The sequence below is a fragment of the Suncus etruscus genome, chromosome 7 (genome assembly GCF_024139225.1).
Source record: "Suncus etruscus isolate mSunEtr1 chromosome 7, mSunEtr1.pri.cur, whole genome shotgun sequence".
Taxonomy (NCBI): domain Eukaryota; kingdom Metazoa; phylum Chordata; class Mammalia; order Eulipotyphla; family Soricidae; genus Suncus; species Suncus etruscus.
This window is the reverse complement of record NC_064854.1, coordinates 9,138,467-9,148,335: the sequence shown is the minus strand read 5'-3', so window position 1 is coordinate 9,148,335 and position 9,869 is coordinate 9,138,467. Positions and strand designations below refer to the sequence as shown.

Sequence of the window (9,869 nt, the reverse complement as noted above, 5' to 3'; positions counted from 1 at the left end):
ATGGCCGCGCCCGCGGCGGGTGGAGCCCCGGGCCCGGCTTCCGCCGCCGCCGCCGCCGCCGCCGCCGCCGCCCCCGGCCCCGCGTCCGGCGCTCGGGCCCCTTCGCACGCACCGCGGAGACGCGGGGATTCGCGGCGCCGCCAGGCCGCACTCTTCTTCCTCAGCAACATCTCGCTGGACGGCCGCCCCGCCGGCCTCGGCCCCGCCGGGGAGAAGCCGCCGCCCCCCGCGCCGCCCGCCCCGCCGCCCCCCGCGCCGCCGCCGCCGCCCCCGCCGCCCCCCGCGCCCCCCGGCCTGCCCGGACCCGCGCCCGCCTCCGCGCACGCCGCCCTCGGGCTGGGGCTCGGCCTCGGCCTCGACGGGTCCCGGCAGAGGTGAGCGCGGACGACCACGGGCAGCGCACGCCTGTCCGCGCACCCGCCCCGGCCCCGCTCACCCCGCGTCCCCGGGGCTTGGGGGGCGCCCGCCCGCACCCACGCACCCCCTCTGTCCCTCCCGAGGCTGTTTCTGACGCCCCTGCCAGGACCAGGACCCCACAAATCCCAGGACTAGGACCCCAAAAGCCCCAGGACCCCCCAAACCCCTGGACCAGAACCCCCCCAAGCCCCAGGACCAGGACCCCACAAATCCCAGGACTAGGACTCCAAAAGCCCTAGGACCCCCCCCCAAGCCCCAGGACTAGGACCCCAAAAGCCCCAGGACCCCCCAAGCCCCAGGACCAGGACCCCCAAACCCCAGGACCAGGACCCCAAAAGCCCCAGGACCCCCCAAGCCCAGGACCCCAAAACCCCAGGACCAGGACCCCAAACCCCAGGATCACGACCCCCAAGCTCCAGGACCAGGACCCCACAAATACCAGTACTAGGACCCCAAAAGCCCCAGGACCAGGACCTCCTAAACCCCCCAAACCCCAAGACCAGGACCCCCCAAGGACCAGGACCCCCCAGACCCCAGGCTGGCCCCCAACCCCAGCACACACTTGTCATCCGACTTCTGTCACTTAGCACAGTTCTGAGTAGGAGTGGCCAGGGGGCTGGACAGTCGGGGCTGGTCTGCCCTCATGCAGGGCCTGTGGCCTCTCCAAGCTTCGAGGGTGCTGGAAATGGAACATGCACAGGAAAAGGGGATTTGCCATGTGCACCCTGCCCCTTTCCAGGCACTTGGCTGAGCCCTGAGTACCTAATGCAGGCTGTAACCTCAACCTTGTCCTTTGAGGCCACTCCCAGTAGGGCCGCCCTAGACACTTTGGGGCTTTGGGAAGGGCAGAAGCTGTCTCCCTTTTCCTATCCACACCCTGGTCTCTGAGCAGCTGTGGGATGGGGTCCCCGGTGCTTGGGAGGGTGGGCAGCAAGCCAGGCGGGACCCCTGTCCAGCCCTGGATCTGAAGTGCAGCCACTCTCAGAGGACTCACTGGGCCTCAGGGGAGCCTTCCCAGGGGTTTCGCCTAAGCTTGGAGTGTGGAAACCTCAGCCGGTGCCTTTTGTTACCCAGGGGTGCCCCGTGCTATGGAAGGGAGCCAGAAATAAGCCCCAGTTGGGCGTTAGCATCCCCATTGGGAAGTCACTTGAGGAATGAGTAGGCTGCCCACTGGGCTTCCTTTCCCTCTGCGGTGCTCCTTTGTCTCTAATACGCCCTCCCCTCTTCTGGCTGCAATATCCTGTAAAATTTTGGTGCCCTCTTCTCAAGGCCAGTCCTATGTCCTTTCGGTGCTCCCTTACCTCCTTTCCTCCCCTTTCTTGCCTCCTCTCTCCCTGTCCTTCTATGCTTCTCTTCCCCTTTCTGCCTTCCTCCCCTTACATTCCCCTGTCCAATCTCCCCCCCCCCCCCCCCACTTCTACCTTCCTCCAAACTGGGAACTATACTGGCCCTGCATTCTCCTGTTCTGTGTCTCCTGAGCCCCTGTGCCTACTGGTCCTCAGCCTGTCTCCCACTGAGCCCTGATTCGGTCCTGCTTCCTCACATCCCTGGGCACTGACCTTGCGGGCTGTTCAGTTCTGTCCTGCTTATTTCACAGCTCTTTGAAAACTTGAAGAGTTCAAGCACTTTGGCCTTGCAGGGGCCCCAACCACCCCTGCTGTGCTATGTGGCCTGCAGCAGGCACTGAGTCTCTCTGTGCCACCAGATGCCATGGTATGGGAACACGCAGTGGGCAGCAGTACCTTCTGGTGCCTCCCTGAGACCTCAACGACCTCATAGCCAGGCTGCCACTTGCTCCCTTGCCAGGAACTGGGGGTCGTGTCTGTCTCCTCATGAAGCCTACCTGGCCATCCAGCTGCACCACACTGACTGACTATCCTGACTTCCTCCTGCAATCTTGTCCTTGTCCCACCTCTGGTCACTCGCACCGTCTGCAGCCCTTTTGGTCTAGGCCAGCCACAGGCTTGTCACATGTCACCCAGCCCCTCCCTGGCAGATGGCAGGTGCCCACCAACATCACCACCTGATGCTCAGGGTGTGGGGCAAGCTGAGAACTGGGGAGTATTGGGGGGCAGAGAATCAATCTCTACAGGGTCTGAACCAGCGCTGAGCCTCAGGGGCGCCTGCCTTGCATGGCAGCAAGCCAGGGCCAATCCCTCCCAGAGTCATTCACTGCCTTCCTTGCAGGCGGCGCATAACCTCCCAGCACTGTTCCCTGGAGTTTCTGGAAGACGTGACAGGATGCATCTCAGGTCCAAGGTACTGGCCGGGGGGCTGCGCTTTGGCTGCCTGCTCAGGCCAGAGGGGAGAGTGACGGGTCTCATCCTGCAGAACCAAGCACAGCTCGGGCTCCCCAAGGCACAAGGGCCTGAAGAAGACACATTTCATCAAGAACATGAGGCAATACGACACCAAGAACAGCAGGTACCATGCTGGCACCCCTCCATGAGCATCTAGGCACAGCACCATGGCTCGGCCCTGGGTGTCCGGAGAGAGGAATCTCCCCCAGTACCCTCTCTACAGAGACCAGGGGTGCCTAGGACAAGGACAAGCATCCTCTCCTAGACACTCTGGCAGATGGGCCCTGATGCCCCCAAGGTTTGACCTTCCCCGGAGGGGCCTGTCCTGAGTGTTTCATGTTGGCTCGCAGGATTGTGCTCATCTGTGCCAGACGGTCCCTTTGTGCCGCCTTCTCGGTGCTGCCCTATGGAGAGGGCCAGCGTATCAGGTGAGGGGCCTGGGGAAATGCAGTGACATGGCCTGGGGGAGTTCGGGTGCTCCCTCCTGCAACCTAGAGCCCAGCAGCCTTGTGCCCCTGCAGTGACCTGCGGGTGGACAGTCAGAAGCAGCGGCATCCCTCGGGTGGCGTAGCTGTGGCTTCCGAGATGGTACTGGAGCTGGAAGGTGTGGAGCTGGGAGCTGATGGCAAGGTAAGAGCCAGGTGGGCTTGCATGGGGCAGGGAGACCCCGGGGCACCACAGCCCCACCTGAGACCCAACTTTGCAGATTGTATCCTACGCCAAGTTCCTGTACCCGACCAACGCCTTAGTGGCACCCAAGACCGATAGCCATGCCCTGCCGCCCCAGCTCCGGTCCAGCGGCCCCCGGACTCTGCCCACATCCAGATGTAAACCAGCCTCCATCAAGGCGGTGCCAGCCAGCACGGAGTTAGGTTGGGCCTCTCACCAGCAAGTCACCTAGTCCAGCCCTGGGGGAATTGTGGGATACATTCACCTGGGATGGTCTAGCCAGGACCTCCCCCTTCCCCCCTCCGCCTGACCGATCCTCCTCAGTCCGGCCTAGGATCAGTACTCTATGCTTGCAGGCAGTGACGTGGGGGACACCCTGGAGTACAACCCCAACCTCCTGGATGACCCACAGTGGCCGTGCGGGAAGCACAAGCGGGTCCTCATCTTTGCATCCTACATGGTAAGTGGCCAAAGCGCCTGCCTGCCTACCCTGTCAGCTCCTTTCCTGCCATACCCATCCAGCCTAGAGCTCACACAGCCCTGCCTGTGTACACAGACCACAGTCATTGAGTACGTGAAGCCCTCAGACCTCAAGAAGGACATGAACGAGACTTTCCGGGACAAGTTCCCACACATCCGGCTGACCTTGAGCAAGATCCGGAGGTAGGCAGGGCAGCTGTACTGATGGTGCCTTCCTGGGGTCCCCCAAACATCCCTTTCTGCCCTCACACGGGCACCTCTGCCACTAGATAACCGGGCTCATCAAGCCCGTCTTTGCCCCAAGGGGCAGAGCTGTCTGGCCTCCCAACTAGGGGGCACCTTCCCCTCGGGGGTTGGGCCCATCATCCCACCCCACCCAACCCATCATCGCCTGGCTGGTGTCCCACAGTCTAAAGCGGGAGATGCGCAGCCTGTCAGCGGAGTGTGGACTGGAGCCTGTCACTGTATCCATGGCCTACGTGTACTTTGAGAAGCTGGTGCTGCAGGGGAAGCTCCACAAGCAGAACCGCAAGCTGTGTGCGGGCGCCTGTGTGCTGCTGGCCGCTAAGATCAGTAGTGACCTCCGCAAGAATGAAGTCAAGCTGCTGATTGATGTGAGTCCCAGGCAGGTGCAGGGTCACTGTTTGCTCTGATAACACACATACAGACCCCTCACCATCCTGTCTTACCCTGCAGAAGCTGGAAGAAAGGTTCCGCTTCAACCGCCGAGACCTGATCAGCTTTGAGTTCACTGTGCTGGTGGCCCTGGAACTGGCCCTCTACCTCCCAGAGCCCCAGGTCCTACCTCATTACCGCCGCCTCACCCAGCAGTCCTAGCTGCCCTCAGATTCCCCTCCCTGGCCCCTGCTCCAGTCCAGAGCCCTTGTCCTGCGGCCCAGGCTGATAGGTGGTCATAGCCCTGCCGTGTCACTGTGAGATGGGCCCAGACCCACCCCGTGTGGCCATCCTGGCCTCTTGCCAAGGCACCAGAGCCTGTCCATTGGCTGACACCTAAGCAATACTATACTGCAAGAGCCTGGGGCTAAGGGATCAGAACTGGGCATTCCCCACCCCAAACTGCTCAGTGTGCAAGGGGGTCACAGACCCCAAAGTGACCAAGATCTCCTCCTTATGGGGTGGTAGGTTCCAGGCACCACCCTATTCTTATTTATCTCCCAGATGGCCTGAACTCCCGTGTGGAGGGAGGCCAGGCCCTCAGTGCACTAGCATTGCTGATGGTAGTGGGCCTGGTCACCCCTCTGGTTTACAGCTCAGTTCCCTGGAGCCTGGAAGCTCCCCTATTTATGCAGCCCACATGAATGAATGTTTTAGTGGCCACCTGGCTCTAGTCTAGAGACTCTTCTGTGTTAGAAGTAAAGGCGCAAATTCTACCACCTCCCGCCTGTGTCTCATCCACCCTCCACCCTTGGAGGCACACAGGACACACACACGCACACATGTGGTAGGGGTAGGGTAACATCCTTTTATTTGTGAGGTTCTGCACTACTCCCTCAGAAGTTCCTGGGAAAGAGAAGAAGCAGTTAGCAGCTGAGGGGAGGGGACCCACACACCCCCACCCCCAGGAAGCCAGCTTAGGCTTACTTGGACACGATGCCGTCAGATTTGGCCAGTCTGAGGATGGAATCGTCCGACTCGCCCTGCAAAGCAAGCCAACAAGCGGGGGCTGTGAGCACATCCACGTCGATAGGGGAGGCAGCCTGGGATCCATTCCCTCGGGATACGCGCAAAAGCAGGATGGGGGTCCAGAGAGAGACCATGGAGGTAGGGCATTTGCCTGCATGCAGGACCGTGGTTCGAACCCCAGCATCCCATCGGGTCCCCCGAGCGTGCCAGGAGCGATTTCTGAGCGTAGAGGCAGGAGTAACCCCAGTGCAGCTGGGGGTGCCCCAAAAGAAGAAACGCAGGAGGGGGCTGGCGTTCGATACTCACCATCCTGCGGATAGCCCCGCAGATGGCGTAGGTCTTGAACTGCCCGTTGAACCTGCCGGTCACCTTGTCCACCTGGAGGAAGCGAGGGGACCTGAGAGTCAGGGGGACCCGCCCTGGCGCTCGGGGCTGAGCTAAGTGGCCAGGGGAGGGGAGGGGAAGCGAGGGCATGATGGCCCGCTGGCCGCCCTCACCTCGGCCACGTTGATCTGGATGGACGCGTAGTCCTTGGCGCCGATGATCCTGTTGCTGGCGGAGCTGCGGGGGTGTCGCGGGAGAAGATTGGGGGCAAGTTCGAGAGGGATCGGGGCGCGGGCAGGGGGGAGGCGAAGGGGCGGGCTGGGGCGCCACTCACCACTTGCGCGGGACGTACAGGTCCACGAACTCGCCGGCGTCGTTCTGCATGGCGGCGGGCGCGTGCTGCAAGGCAAAGCCAGGCAAGGCCGCGTGGCGTGGAGGCCCGCAGCGCCAGACACCCCGCGAGTCCCCCACGCGCCCCGGCCCGCGCCCTGGTGAAGCCCCGACCCCGCCGGGGATGGCCACCCACGTCCCACCCTTCCCGCCCCGGCGCGACGCTCCCGCGCGGCCGACCTGCTGCGTCCACGATGGGCTCCGAGCGAGGAAAGGAAGAAAGAGCCGCGTGCCCCGGAAGTGATCGCTGGCGGAGGCGGGACCTCGGTGAGCTCTTCCGGGTCACGGGCGACGCGCCTGCGCGCAGAAGCCCAGGCGCACTTCCGGCGGCGATGGGCGGTGCCTGTTGCCGCGGCAACCGCTCGGGAGGGCGGAGCCTTCTAGCATAGGGCCCATCCGCCTACTACTAGGACCGGACGGTACAGGTTCGATCCCCGCTGAGAGCCCAGCCAGGCCAGGCTTGAAACCTGAGCTCAGGTCAAGACAGTTATGGTTTCCCCCCAACCACCACCGAGCACCGCACGGTGTGGCCCCAAAATAAAACATCCTCTGGGTGTCCCCCACTTTTTTCTGGGTTTTGGATTTTGGCCTACACCAGCAGTGCTCAAGAGTTACTCCTGGGGGCCGGGAAGGTGGCGCTAGAGGTAAGGTGTCTGCCTTACAAGCGCTAGCCAAGGAACGGACCGCGGTTCGATCCCCCGGCGTCCCATATGGTCCCCCCAAGCCAGGGGCGATTTCTGAGCACATAGCCATGAGTAACCCCTGAGCGTCAAATGGGTGTGGCCCAAAAACCAAAAAAAAAAAAAAAAAAAAAAAAAAAAAAAGAGTTACTCCTGGCTCTGCGCACAGAAATCGCTCCTGGCAGGCACAGGAGGACCCTATGGGATGCCAGGATTCGAACCACGTTGGTCCTGGGTCGGCCCCTTGCAAGGCAAACGTCCTACCGCTGTGCTCTCTCCCCAGCCTGATGCCCACCCCTTCTTTAGCCTGGCACCAGGACAACTGGGTTGCCTTCCCTAGTGGCACAGCCTGCGAAGACCCCTCTGGTTGGCTCCCCAAGTCCCCGAAAAGAATTCCAGGAGCTGAGGAAGATTCATAGAAATGCAAAGTATGACCAGCTCCCATCACAACAAGGTGTCCCTTTTTGGGCAGGGAAACTCTTTAGTGGGTGCAGGCCAAAGAAGAAGGAAAATATGTCCACCTCAAACTAACATATTTTGGTCAAGAAAATGTCCAGTTGGTTTTGGGTCACACCCGGCGGCGCTCAGAGATTACTACTAGCTCTGCACTCAGAAATCACCCTGGCAGGCTCAGGGGACCCTATTGTAATGCCGGAGATGAAACCCGGTCCGTCCTGGGCTGGCTGCTTGCAAGGCCACGAATCTACCGCTGTGCTATCAGTCCAGTCCCTGGAAGTAATTTCTAAACATAGAGCCAAGACTAACCCCTGAGCACCACCGGGTGTGACCCCAAAACTAAAAGATAAAGAAAAATTTTCATTCGAGTATAATAATCACAGACCTATTTGCTCAAGTATAAGTTTCGTCGTTTTGAACCCAATATTATTAATTTACCTAAATCAACAAAGACATATGTGTGGGTTACTCAACTTTGATCTGAAATATGCTTAAGACTGCTGCTGAAGTGATAAAACAATGGGTATAAGACCTTTTCTGTAGGCTGCTGTCCCAGGTTCCAACCCCAGTGGTATCCCCATATGATCTTAAATCTATAGCCATATATAGATAAGTCCTCTAATATATGTGTGTATATGTTTGTGTTAGGGAAATGAACATGTTTTTTTGTTTTTTGTTTGTTTGTTTGTTTGTTTTGGTTTTTGGGCCACACCCGGCGGTGCTCAGGGGTTAGTTACTCCTGGCTGTCTGCTCAGAAAGAGCTCCTGGCAGGCACGGGGGACCATATGGGACACCGGGATTCGAACCAACCTCCTTTGGTCCTGGATCGGCTGCTTGCAAGGCAAACGCCACTGTGCTATCTCTCTGAGCCCATGAACATGTTTTTTTAAGTTTTTTTTGGTTTCTGGGTTTTTGGGTCACACCTGTTAGCGCCCAGGGGTCACTACTGGCTCTGTGCTCAGAAATCACTCCTGGCAGGCACGGGGGATGAAAATGGTTTTAAAAAACCCTCAAGAAGAAAAGATTAAGGCCAGAGAGATAGCATGGAGGTAAGGCGTTTGCCTTGCATGCAGGATGGTGGTTCGAATCCCGGCATCCCTTATGGTCCCCCAAGCCTGCCAGGAGCGACTTCTGAGCATAGAGCCAGGAGTAAACCCTGAGCGCTGCCAGGTGTGACCAAAAAAGAAGAAGGAGGAGGAGGAGGAGGAGAATAATTACAATAGCACAGCAGTAGACATTTGCCTTGCATGTGGCTGACCTGGGACAGGCCCAGATTCTATCCCCAACATCCCATATAGTCCCTCAAGCCTCCCAGAAGCGATTTCTGAGCACAGAGCCAGTAGTAACCCCTGAGCATTGCCGGGTGTGTCCCACCACCCCCCCCATAAGAGGAAAAGATTTTAATGAAAGATAGAGCAATAGAAACTATCCTAAATGAGAGAAAAAATAAGAATGCTGTGTGACAAGAAAGCACACTAGTGGACTGCAGACTGCTTTGCATGTCTTAAGATTCTGGGCTTCTGGGCCCGGAGAGATAGCACAGCGGCGTTTGCCTTGCAAGCAGATGATCCAGGACCAAAGGTGGTTGGTTCGAATCCCGGTGTCCCATAGGGTCCCCCGTGCCTGCCAGGAGCTCTTTCTGAGCAGACAGCCAGGAGTAACCCCTGAGCACCGCCGGGTGTGGCCCAAAAACAAAACAAAACAAAACAAACAAACAAAAAAGATTCTGGGCTTCTGATAGCTAGGAAAAAAAAAAAGATTCTGGGCTTAATCTTAGACACAAAACAAAAAGAAAATTACTTTTTAGAAAATATGAATGAACTCAGGACCATTTCATTTTGCCTGACATATGTGATAGGATAGAGGGAATGTTTTTTTGGAGGGGTCACACCTGGCAGCGCTCAGGGGTTACTCCTGGCTCTATGCTCAGAAATCGCCCCCGGCAGACTCTGAGGACCATATGAGATGCTGGGATTTGAACCACCGACCTTCTGCATGCAAGGCAAACGCCTTACCTCCATGCTATCTCTCTAGCCCCAGAAAGGGGGAACATTGAAAAAGCAAATTGATGGGGCTGGGTAGGTGGCGCTGGAGGTAAGGTGTCTGCCTTGCAAGCGCTAGCCAAGGAAGGACCGCGGTTCGATCCCCCGGCGTCCCATATGGTCCCCCCAAGCCAGGGGCGACTTCTGAGCACATAGCCAGGAGTAACCCCTGAGCGTCAAACGGGTGTGGCCCAAAAACCAAAAAAAAAAAAAAAAAAAAGAAAAAGCAAATTGATCCAATTTCTCCAAATATGATTAAAATGTTGTAAACCCAGGGGGCAGAGCGATAGCACAGCAGTAGGGCATTTGCCTCGCACGTGCTAACCTAGGACAGATAGCGGTTCGATCCCCTGGCATCCCATGTGGTCCCCCAAGCCAGGAGCAATTTCTGACTGCAAAGCCAGGAGTAACCCCTGAGTGTCACTGGGTGTGGCCAAAAAGAAAAAATCATGAACCCACACACGCAA

General features: G+C 58.5%; 2 protein-coding genes across 2 annotated transcripts; one reads left to right on the top strand and one right to left on the bottom strand.

Annotated features, from left to right (window-relative positions):
* Positions 1-5,260, top strand: CABLES2 (Cdk5 and Abl enzyme substrate 2). Its single transcript, XM_049777145.1, has 10 exons — positions 1-374; positions 2,605-2,676; positions 2,749-2,841; positions 3,068-3,145; positions 3,239-3,347; positions 3,424-3,589; positions 3,743-3,846; positions 3,943-4,049; positions 4,276-4,480; positions 4,563-5,260. The coding sequence occupies exons 1-10, from the start codon at positions 1-3 to the stop codon at positions 4,701-4,703; spliced, it is 1,449 nt and encodes a 482-aa protein (XP_049633102.1). The 3' UTR covers positions 4,704-5,260.
* Positions 5,261-5,341: 81 nt separating this feature from the next.
* On the bottom strand, positions 5,342-6,478 carry RPS21 (ribosomal protein S21). Its single transcript, XM_049777156.1, has 6 exons — positions 6,405-6,478; positions 6,169-6,233; positions 6,008-6,071; positions 5,817-5,888; positions 5,469-5,524; positions 5,342-5,387 (listed from the first exon to the last, which is right to left on the bottom strand). Exons 2-6 carry the CDS (start codon positions 6,216-6,218, stop codon positions 5,378-5,380), a joined length of 252 nt encoding a protein of 83 aa, XP_049633113.1. The 5' UTR covers positions 6,219-6,233; positions 6,405-6,478; the 3' UTR covers positions 5,342-5,377.
* Between the last annotated feature and the right edge of the window lie 3,391 nt (positions 6,479-9,869).

Coding starts and splice junctions, on each gene's coding strand:
- CABLES2 (XM_049777145.1), top strand. CDS start 1: ATGGCCGCGCCCGCGGCGGGTGGAGCCCCGGGCCCGGCTTCCGCCGCC. Junction 3,146..3,238: donor GGAGAGGGCCAGCGTATCAG/GTGAGGGGCCTG, acceptor GTGCCCCTGCAG/TGACCTGCGGGTGGACAGTC. Junction 3,590..3,742: donor GCCAGCCAGCACGGAGTTAG/GTTGGGCCTCTC, acceptor CTATGCTTGCAG/GCAGTGACGTGGGGGACACC.
- RPS21 (XM_049777156.1), bottom strand. CDS start 6,218: ATGCAGAACGACGCCGGCGAGTTCGTGGACCTGTACGTCCCGCGCAAG. Junction 5,889..6,007: donor TCCAGATCAACGTGGCCGAG/GTGAGGGCGGCC, acceptor CGCTTCCTCCAG/GTGGACAAGGTGACCGGCAG. Junction 5,525..5,816: donor GCGGGGCTATCCGCAGGATG/GTGAGTATCGAA, acceptor CTTGCTTTGCAG/GGCGAGTCGGACGATTCCAT.